This window comes from Harpia harpyja, chromosome 5, assembly GCF_026419915.1.
Source record: "Harpia harpyja isolate bHarHar1 chromosome 5, bHarHar1 primary haplotype, whole genome shotgun sequence".
Classification (NCBI taxonomy): Eukaryota; Metazoa; Chordata; class Aves; order Accipitriformes; family Accipitridae; genus Harpia; species Harpia harpyja.
In genome coordinates this window covers 21,152,960-21,174,254 of record NC_068944.1, presented here as the reverse complement: position 1 = coordinate 21,174,254, position 21,295 = coordinate 21,152,960, and the positions used below count along the sequence as shown (strand labels likewise).

Here is a 21,295-nt window from a genome sequence, read left to right as displayed (position 1 = left end):
CTTTAGGTGTTTCATGGATACTACTTAAAAATATTATCACTGTGTATTGCAAAGTACTGAACAAAATGGGACCCATGAAGAAAAGTCATAGATCAGGCCAGCTGAATGCTGTTTTTTCTAAGTGAAGAAAAAAAGATATTTCACATTTTAAATGCTGCTGTAGGAAAAGCCACAAAGAATGGGCAACAAATAAGTAAAATGGAAACCGTAATCACTGAGATAATTAGAAAAGTAAATAACTAAGGGTATGGAACTAAACAATGTTACTGTCTTCCACTTTATTCAATGCAGGAAGCCTGTGGAAATACTTTGCTGTGTTTTGTGGCACCTTGGGGTTTATCTATAAGCGTGTGTTGAGGTTTCAGCCCAGCTGGTAACAAAGCACCACGCAGCCCCCGGCCACGGTGGGATAAGGAGAAAATATAAAGGCAGGCTCCTGGGTCGAGATAAGGGCTGGGAGGGATCACTCACCACTGATGGTCACGGGCAAAAGACAGGCTCAACTTGGGGAAGAAACAAAATCAGTTTCATTGACTACCAATCAAAACAAGGACACTGAGAAGTAAAACCAAACCTCAGAACACCTTCCCCCCAGCCCTCCCTCCTTCCCGCCTCAAGCCCACTCCCAGTTCTCTCCACCTCCTCCCCCCGGCGGCGCAGGGGAACAGGGGATGGGGGTAGGGGTCAGCTCGCCACACCTGGTCTCTGCCGCTCCTTCCTCCTCAGGGGGAGGAGGACTCCGCACTCGGCCCCTGCTCCACCGGGGGGTCCCTCCCACGGGAGACAGTCCTCCACGAACTTCTCCAGCGTGGGTCCTTTCCGCGGGCTGCAGTTCCTCACAAACTTCCCTGGTGTGGGTCCTTTCCGCGGGCCGATCTTCAGTCAGACTGCTCCAGCATGGGCTTTCCCATGGAGTCACGGCCATCTTCGAGGGCACCCACCTGCTCCAATGTGGGCTCCTCCCGGGGCTGCAGATGGGCATCTGCTCCCCTGCTCCCCTCCATGGGCTGGGGGGGACAGCCTGTCGTCTTGTCTCACCACGGGCTGCAGGGGCATCCACCGCCTCAGGCGCCCCTCCTCCCCTCCTTCCTCCTCACTGACCTCGGTGTCTGCAGAGGGGTTCCTCTCACATTCCATTCCCCCCACTCACTGCAGGTTCCCCTTCCTAAATCTGTTCTCCCAGAGGCGCTACCACCGTCGCTGATGGGGTCGGCCTGGGCCAGCGGTGGGTCCGACTTGGAACCGGGGAAGCTTCTAGCAGCTTCTCACAGGAGCCACCCCTGCAGCCCCCTCCCCTGCTACCAAAAAAAGCATGCCACACAAACCCATGACAGCATGTCTCTGTTTTTCACTTCTGGCAGGAGGCGCTCTAGTTTGTTCTCATCAGGGAAGGACTTTCCAAAGTCAGCACCTTTATCCTTTTTAAACTGGCAGGAAACATTTCCTTGTCCTTTCATTTTCCAAGCAGCTCCCTTGAGCTGTCCTGCACTCACTGCTCTTTACTGACCTATTGCCTTTCTAGAGGTGGACCACAGTGTATGTGTTAGTTTGGCCTTGATTATTCTAACTCCACTAGCTCAGACAGCCTCAGTAAGAAAACAGAAGTGAGGTTATTGTGGAAGTTTTAAAGTCAGGTTTCTGTGTGCAAGGGTAGAACCTAAAGCTTAAAAGTAAAACGAACAAAAAAGCCCCAGATAAAGTCATTAGGTCCAGTGTTATAAGGAAAATGCAGTGGGCTTAGCTCAGCTGTTGGCAACAGTATGCAGTTTGTCATTAAAAACAGATACTTTGCTGGAGGTATAGAACTCCACTAGTCTTGTAGCTATATATGTTTTAAGGCTCTAGGGTGATCAAGGAATTTAAAAATTTCTGTCAGACAAATTGGTTGAAACAACAATAATAAATAGAATAAAACACCAGGACTATAATATCATGATACAATAGTGTATAGTTAACACTATTTCTGTGAAGAAAGATTACATTTCACTCAACTTTTTTAGTATGTGTCAGCACAGCAGAGTAAAAGAGAAACCACGGCATCATTTTTTTAGACTTACAATAGTAATTTTCAAAATCTCTCTTGAAAACATACAAACAAAACTAAGAGCACAAATTGACATTGCAGTTTATCAAGTGGTAAAATGAATTTCAGAACTACTGCCCCTAGCTGCTTCAATCCCCTTACACACAGTTCACCTTTCTCTCCATGGTGCCAGTGTGGCTATAGGTTAAAAGTCAGTTATGAAGTAATTATGAGGTGAGAGACAAATATTGCTCTGGATCAAAGTCTACCTATCAGACAGAAACCAGAGATAAGTAAACTGACAGTTTATCGTAGGTAATGCACTTAAGGGTTTAGTATTATATGCTGTACAGTATGTCTATTAAATACATGGAACAGTCAACGTTGAGGCAGCAACTCTTGAGTATGATGCTAGGTGAGGTGGGTTAGCAGAATTCACACAGGACTGTGAGGAATTTCAGCAGGACAAAAGCAAACTGAATAAAGAGGTAGTACCAACTCAAATTTCAGTCTTGAAAAATGCTATGTAGTGTTCAGCAGAAGTAAATTAGAATGACTTTTAACTTGTAAAGGGCTCCAAATTGAACACAGAACTGAAGAAAGGGATGCAGGTTTCACTGTAAAAAAATGTACCAGTGACCTGTTCAGTGTCCATCTGATGTCAAAATAAAACCAAACAGAATGCTAAGGGGGATGAAGAATGGGGTAGAGCATAATTTTAAAAAATTCTGTTGTAGAAAAACTGAGGTATGTTAAAGGAATAAATAGTATTAAATAAAATGAAGAAAGTTGCTCCAGAATTTCTAATACTAAAAGACTCAAGGGATGCTCAATAAAGGTGAAAGGTGGCAAATTTGGTTCATGTACCCAAGTGTATTTTGGAACCCACTGATACCAAGAAAGGAGCAACATTCTGTCAGGGAATGAATGAGATGGTGAATGGAGCTAAAGGAGAATTGAGATAATGCCAGCATTTGTTTTTTTATAATAATTAACGATAGGAGTTTTTAAAAGGCGTGTCAAGCATCATGTTTCCAGTTTAAGACAATCTCTATGATGAGTCAGGCTGAGTCCCTCATGGTGGGAAGCTTTATTCTATTTTTAACTCGGGGTGGCATTACATGCACTTTTCTTAGACAATTTGAGATGATCCCTCAATTGGATAATCAATAGATGATGCAATATGGGAGTTTCAGTGACCTGATGTTAGGCTCTGTATCTCTTCTTGTGTAGGCTTTCTTTGGAGAATTTGCAGTAGTGGTGGATTCCCCAGCTTGTCCATGACTCCCAAGAGGGTAATGCTTTGTGTCATTGAAGGCATTTCATGAAAGTTGTGCTCCATGATATGCAGAAAATGTGTGTGCTCTGAATACAATTTTGATATTATCTCATCTGCATAGTGTAAGTCTATCTAGTTCCACTGAAGTGAGGACCTGTGCTGTCAAAGAGGGACATGAAACTGAGATAAAATACACTGCATAGTTGGGAGTTCTATGTGGAAATGTAGCAAGGCTTCTTTCACTTACTTCTAAAGTTTAGCATTTATGATCCCAAAACTAGCACTGGAAGCCTTAACAAAAGGAATGAAACCATAAGGCAGAATTTGATTTTAAGAAGGCATTACTGATGAGTATTCCAGTAGGGTGAGGTAGCCTAAAGGAGATAATGAAGAATAGACTTTGGCAGGAACCAGTCTTAGAAATTACATCTAAAAAGATACTGCTTGTTGTTGACTTTGCATTTTTCCTTGCTTGGGTTTTAGATTTAAAAGAGGACTGTGAAGTCCTTACCATGTCTTACCATTTGCATCATACTTGATTCACTGCTTCCTGTTTGCCAAGTTCAACTCAACAGTCACCTTTTGCATGAAGATACTCTAGATGTCTTCTAAGCATCTGCTACACTTTTGAGTGCTGTGCAGATTACAGCAATATAGAGTTTAACAAAATGATTTACATATGACACAAGGAAAATAAAAATAGAACTATTTATAGCAGAACTTTAAACATCTACAGTGAAGAAAATGCAGAGCCAGATTCTGTTACCTTTAGTCATATGAAGTAAGAGTTTTACTAAATCAGAATTGTATTGTGTATTGCTATCGAATTAATATTCCGGTGGGACTGGGCACAGAGGCAGGCAGCAGATCATCTTCTCTGACTTAGCACTTACACAGCGTACCATGGCCGGAATTTTCCAAACAACCTGGTTCCTGCAGTTAGCTCTAGATATATTTTGATTAAATGTTATCACCTTTTCTGGCAGCAGTATGAATTGCCAGGTTTTTCTGCCATTCCTCCTGGTAAGGAGTTTTGAAGATGCAGGCCAAAAGTGTAACTGTGGGCACTCAGAAGTACTCACCATCTTAGAATATCCTGGCTACAACTGAGAAGAGACATTGGAAATGTTTTCATGGTACTTCTCAGAAAATATCTCTGCATGTAAATTGATCACTAATTTGCTTTCTTTCAAACAAAAGGAAGTGAATAAACAAGTAAAATATAATTGATGCTTTCAAAATCCTTTGTGAAATCCAGACAGTGAGATAAGAATGTGGTCTTAAAATATTACACTTCACTTAGGCTTTACTCTGACTTCTCCATTCCCAAAAAAGCTATAGCAGGAAAGTGATCCATAAATCCGCGTGTCCAGTTTATGGCGTGGTGCCTCAAATGATGAATGCTGCCACGTTTTGATTAAAAAAAATTGAAGTACATAAAAAAAATAAAATCAGTTTAGTGAATTGAATGTTGCTTCCTTAACATTTTTCATCCTGAACTCATTTAGTAGAGGAAATGGATATTTCATCAGACATGGATTTGACGTTCCATCACATTATACAGTAAACAGTACAAACGATTTTTTTTTTTTTAAATGGAGAAGCTGGAAGAGCTAAGACAGTAGCTGCTGTAAGGCACTGGTTATCTCATTTAAACAGAAATTAAATGTGGGTGCCAGTGGTGTGATCATCAGCTGCTTCCCACTTTGTGCATAAATTGCTTAGAAGGAGTCTTTTTGCCTACCAGATGTGACCTAGATTTAGATTTCCAAAGGCAAAAAAAAAAAAGTCTATTATGTAAAAAACAATTGCGGGTAAAATGCATGGTAAATGAGCTTATCTCACTTTTCCAGGTGTTTAAGCTAATATGTTATGGAATTACAGCTTCATTTATGAAAAATAATTGAGGAAAATGTTCCAGCAAATCAAATTTGGATAAAGGCTTAGGGTAGTTATTGTGTTGTTAGCAAGTTTCTAAATGGCAGAAAGAAAAGGGAGCCAGCGCAGATAATAAAAATATAGAAATTTGTGAATCTGTGAAGAGGCTCTTATAAAAGGGTCAGGGCTGGCAGTGGTATCCCACCTGTGTTGTGATCTTGCAAAACGTCATGGAACAATATGAAGAATTATATTGCTGTCAATGCGTATGAAAGCAGGATTTTTTTAAAAAAGAAGCATTGATATCTGTTGGCCCTGGATAAGCCTAATGACATTGGTAGGTTAAATGTATAAACATCATAAGAATAACATCCTTATTCTTTTTTTTTCTCCTCTTTTCCGTTTACTGATTCCATAGGGGCTGCCACTCGAAAACCGGATCCAGAGCCTGAGAAACAGACTGACCATACTGTTAAAATCGCTGGAGTCATTGCAGGCATCTTGCTGTTCGTCATTATATTTCTGGGGGTTGTGCTGGTAATGAAGAAAAGGTGAGCCATTAGTAGATGTTTTCTAGATAGATATTCATGTCACAGCATCTCCTACAGCAGTTGTCAGTTTGATATTGGCAAAAGTATCCAGCCACCTCTGTGCACCTTGCCACAGAGTTTAGGAAGTACTGCTCCTTCCCACCCCAAAAGCTTTGTTGGGTTTTTATAAAACCACAGTATCTGTTTCATCCCACAGCATTTTCTATGAATTAATGTTTGTGGCATTGTTATAGCAGAAAAAAACAACTTGAGGCTAATGATTCTAGCACTTATGCATTAGTACTGCATGACGGACTCCAATAATAGAACAGTATCTCTATCCTGAAAGTTTGAGTCTCCACTTTATTCAACAGATTAGCTGAAAGTTAGATGTAGTTTCATTCTTGAATGTAAAAGAAATCCTCAGTCAAGCAGGAACTAGAGCTGAGGTAATTTCTGCTAAGAATGGAGTCTATATTGTTCTGCATAAACTTCATTCCCTGAAAACAAATGAAAATGTTACAATGGTGCTGAATGTTTCCAAATGCTGGTTCAACATACACATGCATTGAGATTGTTTTGCTTTGAATATAATTTGAAAACTGCTACAACATTAGAAGTGTAAGGCTTTTAAACCTGGTTGCCTTTCTCAACACTGTGAAGGGAAAAGTAATACAGGGAAAAGTATCTCATAGCTAAGGAGGTGGCATGGGTAAGAAAAAAATCCATGCGATGATAGAAGCTAAGTCTAGATTGGGAGAAATTCGTCAGCAAATAGAATTAAGGTTTTAGGTTGTATCCTGAGCAATGTGAGATTTGCAGCTGTATAGGTGGGGTTGGGAATGTGTGAGAGCTGTGTAAGGGGGCTGAGTCACACATTGTCGTTGCACATCTGCTGTAGTCTTCCTACTGTCCCATAACCCCTCACCTCCTTGCCATTCATCCTGTGTTACACCATTTTCTTCCTTTGAGAGCAATCTTGGCCTGATTTTGCTCATCCCAACACTATGTGATTGAGTTGTATGTTAACTAGTTTGGCAGGTCTGAGATAGTCAAAATCCCTGAGCTGCCTGAAATTCTTCCAGAATTTGAACAGTGGAGGTGTACAGCTAAGGAGGCAGCTGCCTGACAGTGCCTCAGGGCAGGCAGCAGAAGTAGCTGCTTGTCACTCTCCTTGAAGACATGAACAGGGCTATGAGCTAGAAGGGCTCTATGCAGAGAAAGGTGAGCTGTGGCCCAGGCCATGACAAGAGGTAGGTAAAGCAGTCAAGAGCTGCCATACAGAAGAGATTGAGACTTAAGCCCCAGGGTAGGCCTGGCTGGAGCAATGAAATTGACCCAGTAACCAAATCTTCTCAATAAAGTGCAGTGTAGCAGAGTTCAAATCTGTTCTGACTTTGCAGTGCTTTTTTCTTCCCACTTCTGATTTCTTGCATCATTCATACCTTCAAATTTAACAGTTGAACTCCGAAACTCCTCCCTGGGGCCAGGCACAGCAATTGGCATTCGGGGAGGAAGGCTTCTCGGATTGTCTGGCCAATCCGAGGAATCACACAATTCCTGACCGGCATTCATCACTCTCTCTTCCAGTTCTGAGCCTCTTCTTAAGGGTTTGTACCAAAGGTAGAATATATTCATGCAAGGTAGACAAGTTCTTCTTAATCTTGAAGGGAGAGCATTGCAAAATGATCCAAATAGTTTCAAAGTAAATAAGGTGTCAGAGTCTCTGGCTAAATGGATGCTATACCAGCTCTTGCTTTATTCTCTAGGGAAAAGCTCTTTGATAATCTAATTGTTAGAGGCAGGAAGGCTCAAATCCTAAGCGTTTGCATGTTAGTGCAGAAGGATACTTGATTCCTTCTGTCTACCACAGCACAGTAATTATTATTCATAGTAATTCTGTTGTTAGAAGAAAATGCATTATGTGAGCTTCTTTGGGGTTTGGAATAATCTGCTTGTAACAGAGATGAAACTATTCAAAGTACAAGTCCAGGAACTCTGTTACGAAATACATACAATTTCATTGTGTAGTACCGAAAGAATGATACCAATAACTTAAACATATCCGAGAATTATGCTGGAGCCTTGAACAAAACAAACTGTGAAATGAGTTGAAGTGAATATTAAAAAGTAAGAATGGTTCCTCTGTGTAACAGGATGTAACTAGGCGTTAATGAGAGTTTCAGGAGGTAGGTATATTGTGTCCCAGACCTCTAAAGCAGATGCTGTACCATAGAAGGTCTTGAATACAACTACACTCATGACTTAAGCAAAAGATGAACTGATTATTCAGTAGATAGTTATTGGTGCATTAATTCACTATGCTGCTGAGAGCCCCTATGATTTCACCTTGGTTCAGTTACTGTGTATACATTATGCATTTGAAGAAAATGCATAAATCATTCTGCAAGCTTAGTATAACTGTGGTGTTTTTACAGTTTTATGATACTTTAGGTGCTCCTTTGTGAAACACTCTCATCAAGCTAGCTTGTCGTCTGACTACAGCACTTGATCATTTTATTTCATTTACTTTATCAGGAGGTTTACTAGAGTAAAGATCTGAGTGAAAAAGTAAAATAGCACCTTGTAGTTCAGTGGCACCTTTCCCCTGAGAACCGCTTTCCTCTCTGCACTATTATGTGCAGACTCTCTGGGCTCCTGTTATGGGTTTGTGTGGCGCGGGGGTTTTTTTGGTGGTGGGGGAGGGGGCCGCAGGGCTGGCTCCTGTGAGAAGCTGCTAGAAGCTTCCCCGGCTCCAAGCCGGATCCACCTCTGGCCCAGGCTGAGCCCGTCAGCGATGGTGGTAGTGCTTCTGGGAGAACAGATTTAAGAAGGGGAACCTGCAGTGAGTGGGGGGAGTGGGATGTGAGAGGAACCCCTCTGCAGACACCGAGGTCAGTGAGGAGGAAGGAGGGGAGGAGGGGATGCCCCTGCAGCCCGTGGTGAGGCGGCAGGCTGTCCCCCCCCAGCCCATGGAGGGGAGCGGGGGAGCGGAGGCCCCCCAAGATGGCCGTGACTCCATGGGAAAGCCCGCGCTGGAGCAGTCTGTGACTGAAGGGCTGCAGCCCGCAGAAAGGACTCACGTTGGAGAAGTTCGTGGAGGACTGTCTCCCGTGGGAGGGACCCCCCGGTGGAGCAGGGGCCGAGTGCGGAGTCCTCCTCCCCCTGAGGAGGAAGGAGCGGCAGAGACCAGGTGTGGCGAGCTGACCCCTACCCCCATCCCCTGTTCCCCTGCGCTGCCGGGGGGAGGAGGTGGAGAGAACCGGGAGTGGGCTTGAGGTGGGAAGGAGGGAGGGCTGGGGGGAAGGTGTTCTGAGGTTTGGTTTTACTTCTCATTATCCTTGTTTTGTTTTGATTGGTAGTAAGTAAAATTGATTTTGTTTCTTCGCCTGTCTGTTGCCTGTGACCATCAGTGGTGAGTGATCCCTCCCTGTCCTTATCTCGACCCACGAGCCTGCCTTTATATTTTCTCCTCATCCCGCTGTGGCTGGGGGGGGAGTAAGCAAGCAGCTGCATGGTGCTTTGTTACCGGCTGGGCTTAAACCATGACAGCTCCAATGCTAGGTTTCACCACACTGAGTCTACGTGCTCTGAAAGTTGTCTTGCTTGGAGTTGGCTACAGCAATATCCCATTCACACTCCCCTATCCTAAGGCATATCCCAAGGCATATACTGTCTGTTCATTCTTTCACGGACATGGGTCCTTGTAGACTTGATCTCCAGATCTCACCAGTAGATTAAATTTACTCTGTCTCTGGGGCGTCACAGTGCTTAATTAATTTAATTTCAAACCATTTCTTTCCATTGCCAGGAGATTTGGGAAGTGATTTTACTGCATGTGATAACCACAACTTTGTTCAACGTATTCCTGTAATAGCCACCTCACTTCATCCAGCAACCATTCTTTGCTTGGTTGGCACCAGGCACCACAGATTTTCACAGATCAGCCTGTTTGGCTTTTAATTCAGTAGCCAAGTAGACAAGACCAACATTCAAAGCAGAGTTTTCAGTGCAGCACAGACATGCTTTGAATATGGTCACTATCAAAACAGTAAGTAGAGAAGTTCTGCAAATATCAATAGTCATTAGGCATCATTATTAATTTCACTATATAGTGGTCTTCTGAAGTAGTTATATTATAAACTGGTCACAGAGAGATTAGGTGGCCTAACTATTCAGTATATGGTATGGAGTCACTAGTGAAGGTAGGAACATCGTGGACACTAAAACTTTTTCTGTGTGGACACTCAGTCTTTGTGTAAAGTAAACCAGATTTCTGTGCTTGTCACCTGGGTCAGGAGAAGACTCTTAGTGCTTTCCTGTTTTTCTCCCCACGTGGTTGTTCAGAGTTCTTTATCTGTTCTGTTCTATCTTTTCTTTATCCATTCAACCACATTCCTGCATAAAGATGTCATGTAATGTAGACTAGGAACCTGGAAGCTATCCCTAATACCAATATGGCCATATTAATGAGATCATTCTTCTCTGTGAAGTCAGAATAATGCCAGTAGGCTTTCATCTCCTCAGCTGTGCTCTGAATCTCTCACATAAGAATTAGCACAGTGTCAATGGAAACCAATACCTGTGTTTCCACAATATTGCTCCACAATAAAGTGGATTTTGAATCTGATCCTGAATATTAAATCTCAGGCAAAGCCCTTCATCTCTGCCAGTCTTTGATATACCTTCATAGGACTTTATAAAAAATAAAAAATGCAGCAAGTAAGTTCACCTTTTGGTCAACCTAAAGTAGAGCGGAGAAAATGAGAGAACTGTTCCCACAACCTTTGGAAAAGCAATAGCAATTAAATCAAGACTTGGAAAAATCAGAACATTACTGATTTATTCTTTTCTGTTTTCTTTTTTTTTTCTTTTACATTGTATTTCAGCTAAGTTTAAAAAAATATGCAGAAGTTGAGAAATCAGATTTATTGGTCCAAGGTTTGCTTAAAAGTATATATGTCTTTGGGGCAGCTGTTTCTTTCAGTGCTACCATCTTGCTGCTGCAGTGGGAGTGCAGTAAGGAAGTGGTTATTAAAATTTAATTACATTGGCTTCTGCTTCAGTTGTAGAATGGAGTTTTTCTGATCATTGTATTTCTCTATAAAAAGGTTATTTTCTTTTGCCTGTCTTTAGTTTCTGTTTTCAGCTGTGTCTATGCCTGAGCCCTCCAGTAGTTTCTAATGTATGTAATTGTGGCATCTGTTCAACTCAGAGACCCTGGTTCTTGGCAGTGAATAAGGAAGGCTTTTGCACTCGGTAGAGCTGGGCTGGGAATGCATTGGTCCCATCCCCTGATAGCAAATCAGGCTGTTCAGTCATATGCCTTTGCCAACAATTTCAAGCAGTTAGGATAGACATTGGAGATAATAGGGCTGAAGGAAAACTCCAGTCTTCTCCCAGGGCTACTACCCCTGAATCTTGTTTTTCCGTCTAGGCCAGCTACAAAACAGAGACGATGAAAGAAATCACTGTGGTAATTACACAGTTCCAGAAGTTTTCCCTTCTAGTGGGACAATCCTCCTGTAGCCAGCTGTGTTGGTTTTTATAAATTTTATAGTGGGGCCTTACTCTACAAGTGATACTTATGAAATTTATTTATGTCTTCAGTCCTGAAGGATATAAATGTGCTTTATATTGTCACTATATACAGAAACATTTTAGTGACATAAACCAACCTCTCTAGCGGGAAGAGACTGAAGAACCGTGCACAAAAGAAAATTTGGCCAAGATTGGCCAAAATCTTTGGGTCACTCTCTTTAACAGAAAAAGACTTTTCATACATAGAGAGAAAGTTTGTATACATTATGTAGGAAGTAAAATGGAACTTGTCCATATTCTTAAAAAAAGCTAAATCTTGTCAATTATGAATGGTGCTTTTGCATGTGGCCTGAGGACTTGCAAGTCTAAAACTTTCTGTTTCTGTAGGTTTTTTATTTTTTTATCTGTTTTTTTCAGTGTCTGGTATTCTTGAGAGTCAAAAAATACAGTGCTCTTTTTCAAGGACTTCATATGGAAAATCTCACAACTGTAACAATATAAAAATAACTGGAGCTTGAGACTTTTAATTTTTCTCATCTTCTACAAATTTTTATTGGGACATTTACACAAATTGAAGCTCCTGGATTTTCAGCAATATTTTCATAAGGAATAATTTATCTCTATAACATATTTGGCAGAATTCTGCATATAAGTACCAGCAGTGCTTCACTGATAAATTGTATTTATTGTTGTTTCTCAAATTATTATACATCTTTTAGAAGTATGAGAACATTTGTACTAATTACATTAAATCTCTGTCATGGCAACATACAGCAAGAAACAGGGTTGGCAGTGTTGTGACATTCTAAATGAAAGTAAGAGAATGAGTAATTCTGAAAAGAAGGGCAGGAGGAGATATAATTACGACTGACCCAGAAAAAAAACTTTCTAACAGAGCAGGTAAGTTGATCTGCTTTGCTAGGACCTGATCCTGTGCTCCTTACTGAAGGCAATGGGGTATGTACTGGTGGAAGAAGTGTATAACTGTTTTGCAGCTTGCCCCTTACTTTATTCTTAGATATGTTTTAAAACTCAGCTTTAACAGGTGTGTGTTTTTGCAGATGTGCCGTGTGATTAAATATTCAGTAACTAGCCTCTTGTGTTTGAACAATACTGTGTGCATCAGAAAAGCGGGAATAAAAATTGGGAAATATTTCTAACGGCATCGTCACTCAAAGAAGATGAGAGAGAAAATTTGATGAAAGCCTAGTTTTCAAAGAGATGCCTGAAGCATGTAGCTAGAGGCAAGTTAACGTTAGTTATAGACCTTTGCAAGGCCTGTTTACATGTTTCCTCTGTAGTCAAAGGTCTGTATGCATGTGCTGTAAAAATTACAAATGCCTACATGGTTCCTTTCAGTCTTTTATCTTACCAACATGTGAATGCTACTTGACGTTATGCTCAGAGATGTTTTAAGATCTCCAGCCTCTTTTTAATTGCAGTCAATACATGGAATTCATTTAGGTTGGAACTTGCCCCTTTTGGAGAGTTGCAGTCCTGCTTGTAGTGGGCTTATAACTGAGGGAGGGAGAGAATGTAAAGCAGAAGAGCATAGCTGGAGGGTTTCTATACTTTCTGCTCATGCAGAGCATGTCTGAGTGGAGGATCTCGCTGTGCAAGAGGTGATGATGCAGGAAAGACTGACTAGGTCCATATTTCTCAACATGGTGGTGCTAGGTCTCCAACTTGTTCTTCATGACATTCACGTGGGCAGAAATAACAGGGATACAGGATCAGTTCTTATTTTTTCCTCTTCCACATGGGGAAATACCACCAAAATAATTTTAGTCAGCAAGGATAGCCTTTTTATTTGCATGGCAAGAAGTCATTTTTTCTTCAGAATTTAAATGGTTATTAAAAAAGCTGAGATATTAAAAATCTGTGGCCATTGATTTTTCCCCTCTGAAAAAAAGTTCTAGTCCTGTCAATGGCAGAACTGATTTCTTTAAGTAAATAAAGGGATATCCAAAGATTCTACAGTACTATGACAGGAAGAGAAGCTACTTAATACATTTACTGAAATTCTGCATTGTTAAACTTATAACACCATGTTAGAAGTTCCATATCCTTATTCCTAATGTATTTGAGGTGTAATCAGAAGTGTCTTATCACTTTAATTGGGAGTGTTTGTGTGTATTATGCAGAGATAAATATACATTAAATATCTAACATTGCTTAGATAGTAGGTGTACTTTAAGGTGGTTTGATTTAACAGTTGGAGATGCATTATATATTATATTGCTTAAAGTTTTATGGAGATTGGATATGTCATCTGGCTGTTCCAGACAGGTTGCATGATATGTCCAGATATGCATTCTTGCTACCTTTCATTTGTATCACCAGTTCTGGTCTCAGTTTCATCTTGATTTTTCATACATTAATATTTGGCTTTTCTTTCCTTCCATTTCATCTTTTCCACCACTGCCTAATCCTTCCACCATCATGGCAGAAGAAGCTATCACTCCTACACTTACTACCTGTAAGTAACTTCTTTGTCATCAGAGACACACTTTCTGCCATGTTGTTCCATGCATAAGTAGTGAATGCTAATATTGAAAGTTCCTTTATAAAAAAAAAAACTTTGCAAAAGTTTTACCAAGATAAAAACAACATGGTCAATAATGTAATGAAATATTTAGCTTTATAGCAGTTTCTTATGCCTCATACTGTGCATTAGAGTCCTTTGAATATCGTTATGTAACAAATTTTCTTAGCTGAAAAGTAGTACGTATAAATATCACTACCAAGTATATGACAAATTTTCATGCCTAACTACTTTTAGAATTTATTTAGTGGTTTCCTTCTCATTTGTTCTGTCGAAATTATAGCATTGGTTAGACATGTACAAGCATTTCCATTTGTTGCTGTGTACATATTACTACTTTTTCATGAATAATGATCTTGCATAAACGTCATGAGTTACCATTACTGGAGTGAATTTCAAAGGAGAGCACTAAAAAATGAGGGCAAGATGAAGCCTAACTTTCAGTAAGCAGTAACTTTTCATTTTGATACAGTCCTTAGTAATACCATTATATGATTCTTTATTTGCCCAAAGCCTTCATTTCATTCCCTGCTGTCAGCAGGTGATGAATGAGAAGGGTTCTTCTGTGAATTTAGCAAATCCCTTTCTGAGGCTATTCACCTTTTCTTGCTTTCCAGGTACAAAGAGTACATGATAGGTTTTGGATTAGCAAAATATTAAGGGTCTTGCTTAGTCACGAAATGAGATGTGTTTAAGCTTGTTTAATCTTGTTGGCCAGCAGCGAAAATCAGCTGTCCAGTAGATATCTGTCTTCTTCAAAGCTCAGGTTTAAAAGTCGTGGGAATACAAGGAGATATTTTTATATAGTTACAGAAGACGGGGTGTTACTTGCATGAGACAGGCTGTAGTACTAGTTTTCAGGTACATATGGTGGTAACATGCTCTTGAAAGGAACACATTTCAGTAATGGTTTTATTTAAAAACAATATTAAGTTTCTCATGTTCCTTTTTAGTTGCTCTTCAAACTTTTAAAATATTTTTTCAATTAATATTTTGAAAAAGCATCAAACATTCATTTATAGAATTTGTGGAAAACTTAGTAAATATTTTCTAACTTGAAATCTTGGTAAGCAGAACCATGCTTCAAATGAATTAAAGCAACTAAAATTTAAACCTCTTAGTAGAAATTCCCTAAGACTTCTGAATATATTGAAACTGCTCATTTACTTGGTAATTCAGATTTCATATTACATTGTTTGACACTTTACATATAGTGCAATTTTTCTAAACTGGTCTTTAAAGCACTGTATTAATGTGAGGGTCAGAAAAAATTATCTCTTCCAGAAATACAGTATTTCAAAATTTGATTCTGTTCCTGAGATGAAAAGACCATATTTTCCATGAAGTAGGCCTTCCAAAAAAAATTCATTTTGGGACCATTTGAATGTTGTTTTTAAAATGTCAGAAGAGTATAATATAGTAAGTCATATAGTATGTTGTCTCCGTAATAAGTAAATATATTTAAATTCATATTTTAATATGATTCATGTCTCAAGACTAAGTAAAAAGAAATTGAAACAAACAGAACACTGTTTTATTATTCAAAGAAATTGGATTATATCTTTTTTTCTCTTTTTCCACTGACAATGGAAAATACGTGAATTGAAATGTTTCTGTAAGTTTTACAGACAGGTTTTGTCCCCAGTTTTGCAGTCATAGAGACTGTTAATAGTGGATGGAATAGGACTTCTCGTGATTATTTGGAATACTGTCACAGCGTCTTCAAGAAAAGATCTGTCTTTTTGTTGGTGTGATACAAATTCAGTAACTTTGTAGTTTGGGTACATTAACTCTTCCAAAAGAAATTGTGTGATCTTGACCTTGTATTGTTTTGCTCCCTGTCTGGCGAGACAGAGAAGGGAAGTAAGAGCCCTGAAAAGACCAGACAAGATCGGGCCCCAATAGGAGGAAATATTTTGGACAAATTTCTCCACCTGTTTATGAACCATGCAATTTCACTGAAATTGGTGGAAATCTTAGATGAGTGCGGAATTCATTACAGTTTTATTTTTAGCTGAGGAAGTTGGTATGGATTATAAAATGTTCTATATTTTGAGAAACATAATTTGAAGTACTCTGCCATTGCTAATTTACCACTTCTATACTGAGTATCATATTCAGATTTACTGATTATTCATTGTAAATGCAAGCTGTAACATCCAAGTGAGCATCTATGCACTGAAATAGTTACTATTGTCTTGTGTGCTGCTTTCCTTATATGCTGTGGGCTCCTTTTCCCTAGTAGACTGCAATCTCTGCCTCTTCTAGATCCATCCTAAATTAAAATTAAAAAAGAAAAAATTGGCAGTTGCGTAGAGCTGCTGATGAATCATCAGAGGTGGACCTACAGCTGTGCATATTTGGCAGAGAATTATTTCAATTTTATCTTGTGTTTACTAGTTAGCCAGTCAAGAGATGTTACAGAAAAGAAGTTGAGTACTGCTATTGAGAATTATACTTCTTTTTAATGGGCTTAAATGCCTCTGCTATCGCCTTTCCTCCTACTCTTGTTTTCCTGAGAACTGGTGCATTTTTCACCTCTCACCTCAGTCAGGCAGCAGATTTTTTTTTTTTTTTGCCTGGCCGTGGTTAGTCCTGTATGAGTTCTTTTGTTCTTAAGATTAGAACAAATTTAATAGTGCTCATTAACTCTGCAGCAGGTCTTTTGCTTTGCAGTCGATTCCAGGTGGGAAAAAAGAAGAATGGAGACAGTGTTGTTAGTGACACTTGTAATGAATGGTGTTCTCGGCATGGCAGCCAGTGCTGGCATGACTGCTTTCTCCTGACATGTTTTCTGATGGGCAAAACCCCTATGACATTGGCCAGAGAAGGAAAAGTACCTTAGTAGTTTATTGTGTAATTATGGTTAAATGAACTAGACAAGCCTGTTGTTCAGGTGACAGTGCGCGCCACTGTGCTGACCAATGGCCATTAACTTTTGTATTTGAGATTTTCATTTTGATAAAGATTCTGCCCTTGGAGATCATTAATCATTAGTCAGGAGCCAACATAGCTAGATCCATGCAAATTCAAGCATCAGACCAACAAATGAGTGCTTGGGCCATTTGAGTTTACTCGAGACACTGGCGCCTGATGGAAAGTTTGGGGAATTCAATTTATGCCAAATTCTGGGGCAGATAGTTAGATTGCAGCTGTTATAAGTTCCTTTCAAGAAGAAACTTCATTACATTGCTATGAGTAGGAAGTATGCCCAATTAAAATACAAAGTTGTGAAGGTAGCTTTTGATGTTGTCCCTCAGTTTTAACTTGATATCAAAATTTTATATTATGATAATTATTGAAATTAAGTACTTACACAATAACAGTGCTGCACAGCAGTTAGGTGCATAATGTTATTCTATTTTTGTGCCTTTTCACAAGTCATTTCAACTTGTGAAAGATGAAGTAGGGAAATAGGAGACAATTATTGCCCAGTATTCTTGTAAAATAGCAATCATGTTAAGATTGTAATAGTATGAAATCTGATATTGTCTGTCCCAGCACTAATCATCCAGTTAGGTGACTTAGGACAGAAGTGCATCACAGGTATGCCCTCTGTACGGAAATCTCAATCCAGAAGCTTAATACAGTGTTGAAACATTACTAAAATGGACTGTATAGGACTAGAGGTCCTATTGCCTGCTACTTTGTATATGACTCAAAGAGGACAAATTTCCTCCTACAAGAAAATTAATTATACAAACATTGAGCTTTTTCAAATAAATCTGAATAAAAACATACCCTCCTTTTCATAAGAATTTGATAGTTTGGGGCCCAGTTGAAGTACACTTTTCTTGTATATCCGACTTGAGCTCAGGAGCCCAAGAGTCTGTTCTCAGTTTAGTTATCTCTGTGTCTTTTGCTTCGCTAGCAGATTTTCAGTGCTGGCTTCTGGAGCTCTGTACAGAGACTTAATTTGTAGCTCATTTCCCCAGTCCCATTGCAATTGAGCTAGTACTTATGGCAGTTTCCAAAAAATCAATGGTGTCGAAACTCTCAACAGTGATTTCTGGAGAATTCCAGGAAATATGCAGTCATCAGGTTTAAAACTTCTGTAGTAATTTGAAAATAGCGAGAGAGGTTAGAAACAGTCCTGTATTCTCAACTGCAGGTGCCCCTGGAACTAGAATAAGTTCATCATTTTGCATATTGTAGATGGAGGAGAGCACTGAACAGGAAAACATGTATGCGTTCGAACTGTTTGATGTATCTGATCTGTTAGACTATGCCTGTGATCTCTTCTCAATCTTTAAATATGCATAGTTACATAGACTTGTATAATAGAATCATGTAACCCAAAATAAACATAATTGTCTTGTAAGCTATACTTAAATGATTTGGGGATGTCCCATGAGTTTTGTTGCATCTGGCAAAGTCTAGAATGCCAACATACTGAAATCTATGGATGATATGCAGTGCCCAAAATAGCAAGGAGGGTGTTTTACGAAATCACCATTGCTGAAAAATACATTTGTGGGCTATGTGCCGTATGCTTTGAGTACAGAGGTACGATACCTAGCTTTCAGGTGGAGATACTAAGCAATCTCAGAATTAGAATTTTATTTTTAATTAAAATACACCACATAATTTTTAAAAATCTATCTGAAGTCATTATTTCTTATACTGATTCCTGGTATCTTCTGATTCTTTTGGATTTCATTGTATTGCTTTATAGCCAAGGCTTACGTTCCCATTTCTCTGTAGAAAAAAAAAATGTAAATAATCCTTAACATTCAGACTACCAGCAAGTAATTTTTTTTATTATTTTATTTTATTACCTCTTTCTAAAGTATGTGAGCCCCACAGGGCAGTGATCTGACTATATGAAATAGCTTTCTTGAGGTGCAACAGAGATCAGATCATTCATGTGCTGTAGTTTGTCTTTTCTGGGCATGTTTAGATACTCACTCCAAATTACTTTTCCAATACCTACACATAGGAAACCCATAGTCATTTCTGAAGTTATCCAGACTTTTCAAAACCACATTAGCCTAGATGTGTTGAGTGAGAAACCATAATCTGTAATGTGCTGCAAGTTTGTTTTTTTCAAAATAAATGGGTACTACAGAGAGCAAGGTGAAGTATCAGAAGTGATTGATTGCTATGCTGGTCACACAATCACACTCAGTTACTGTCCTTGCTCCCTCAGTGTCAAGCAGTAAATTTGCAGATGAGCTGGGGTTTGGAGATTTTGCTGTCCTTAAAGGGCCAGTTTCAGTTTACACTGCTTGTTTTGTGAAAGTACCAGACATTTAGTGTGGGAACCAATGGAGCTGTAGGAAAAATAAATGCTTGTGCAGTCTAGAGACGTCTTGGTTCTTTCCATGTTAATAAAAGCTTTGCATTGCTTTTCTAAACTAATGCACAGGGATTTGAATTGAATACTGAGATTGCTTGTAGAAATTGTGGATTCCATATACTCTTGTAGGATAAGCCTGAAAGCCTATCTTTATTATCTATAACACTGAGACATAATACCTACATTCACGAGGGGAAGAGAGGATAGGGGCAGGTATGTGTATTAAAGAAGTTACCTTTGTATTTGAGTATTTGTATTGCTGTACCATATTGAGTCTTGTTCAGTTAATGTTACCAGTTTACCAGGGTGGACTGTTTTCTCTATAAAATTGTGGTTTGAATTAATTCCTCAATTAGCCTGTTGACATTGTTTTCAGCTTCCTACAAAAACTGGTTCCCAAATCAGTTATGCTTGCTGTCAACAGCAGTCATTCTAGGCACTGAGATTTTGCCATTATCTATCATCATTGTTGAATTAGACTTTCAAAGAGGGTATAAGGTGAATCATTTTCATTCACTTTGTTTAAGGCTTTTCCCTCATGAAAAAGGTGTGATTTAATGCATTTTTTACTCTGAAATTGCATTTCTATATACATACATAGCTCAAAACTGACTTCAGATTCTTTCATTTTAAATATCCAAATAGAAAGGAGAGTTTTTACTTATTTTGGTATTAGTATTTATTGTACAAGAAGGGTAATGGCATTGGAAACTTATTTTCTCTAAACCCCAAACCTGCCATTACACTTTGTGTGACTGTAAATGTGTTAACAGTAAAGAAGCTATACTGTATATTAAGACCAAAACTCACTTCATAGGTTATGTTGCTAAAGGCCTGTATTTTTTCTAAAAGATTGAAGTGTTAGTTTTCAAAATGGCTTAATGAAATATTGAACTGATTGACAGATGTCTGCAAAAGGTGGGACTACAAGGAATAAGGTGAATGTTGCATTGTATGTCTCCTGGATTCAAGGAGGACAAGCAGCAGAAAAATGCTTAAAGAAAAATGGGTAGAAGAAATCATGTGGTGAATCTAGCCTAAGATTTCTTTGCTCCAGTAAACCACTGGCTTCAACACTTCTGTGATACAGATAAGAACAACTGTAACGAGATGTTCGTGTCTGAGTGATGTCAGGGCACTGAGGTGTTGTAGTCATTAGTATTGCAGTAACTTCCATTGACTGATTATATTTTTGTTTGAGCTTCTTATCTGTAATCTTTTCTCTGACCCCTGAATCCTATGAGAGATGCTTTGTCTGAAATACCTTTGTTGAGCCTATCTGCAGGGGTGGTGGCCAGGTTAATGATAATCCAACTCAATCCATCTGTCAGTGTTCGCTCTTAATTTCACAATGAAAGTGTTCTAATCTTGGCTCCTTTTCCTTCTTCTTTTCATTTCCTCTCTTACCTACAGTATGCCTTGATCTCCCTTAAAGTCTAGACTGCCAGATCCCACAGGGCAAGAACAGTGGCCATGTGCTTTCCGTACCTGACCAAAATCATAATTCATTTCCAAATTTTCTTTCCATCATTTTTCTTGGTCAGTGTTTTCCTGCAATGAATTACCTAACTCTGGCATGAGAGGTAAAGGAACCATACCTCAGTTGCTTTCTTCTGCCACTCCTGGTCACTCTGGCCTTCTGCTTCCATTTGTGAGACTCTGTGCAAGGATTCTATCTGATCAGGGTCCTTCCTAATTTCAGGGCAATAGCCCACATGCAAAATGTAGCTAGGAAGATTACATCAGCTGTGAAATTGAGCCTCACAAAAACTAATCAAGCAAGGAAACAGAGGAACAGACCGTGCTGTGTGCTTACAAATCCAGCAAAGCCTGGCATTTCATCAGTCCCAGACACCCTGTTGCAGAAGAAAATCTTTTACAAGACTTATCATAGATATTAGAATCATGGCTTTATTTCATTTACAAGTGTGCAAGAAAGGTTTTATTATTACTGCTATTATTATTATTAGACTGTATCTTCTAGTGTATGCTACAGAGAGAAATCTGTAGGACTGTCAGAAAAGTCTTGCATAATTCTGTTAGTTCCTGTGCCAACCAGACAGCAGCAGTGATCCAAATAAAAAGAGGTAGTAGTTGGAGTAGAGCAGAGTTTTGTTGGGCATGTGCAGTGAACTACCTGCTCCTGTGAGTACTGAGCTGGTGAATGTAAAGAAGCACATTTATTTTTCTTTTTAGCAGT

At 39.3% G+C, this 21,295-nt stretch overlaps 1 protein-coding gene across 13 annotated transcripts in view; it reads left to right on the top strand.

Annotated features, from left to right (window-relative positions):
• Window positions 1-21,295, top strand: part of PTPRM (protein tyrosine phosphatase receptor type M) — a 511,840-nt gene that overhangs the window by 339,530 nt on the left and 151,015 nt on the right. For 7 of the 13 annotated variants that reach the window (XM_052787178.1, XM_052787184.1, XM_052787187.1 and 4 more), the window contains one exon: window positions 5,599-5,731. In XM_052787178.1, the coding sequence (XP_052643138.1) occupies window positions 5,599-5,731 (133 nt within the window). Of the gene's footprint in view, window positions 1-5,598; window positions 5,732-13,700; window positions 13,731-21,295 lie in introns of all 13 variants that reach the window. The other 6 variants (XM_052787185.1, XM_052787177.1, XM_052787176.1 and 3 more) reach the window with 1 other exon arrangement.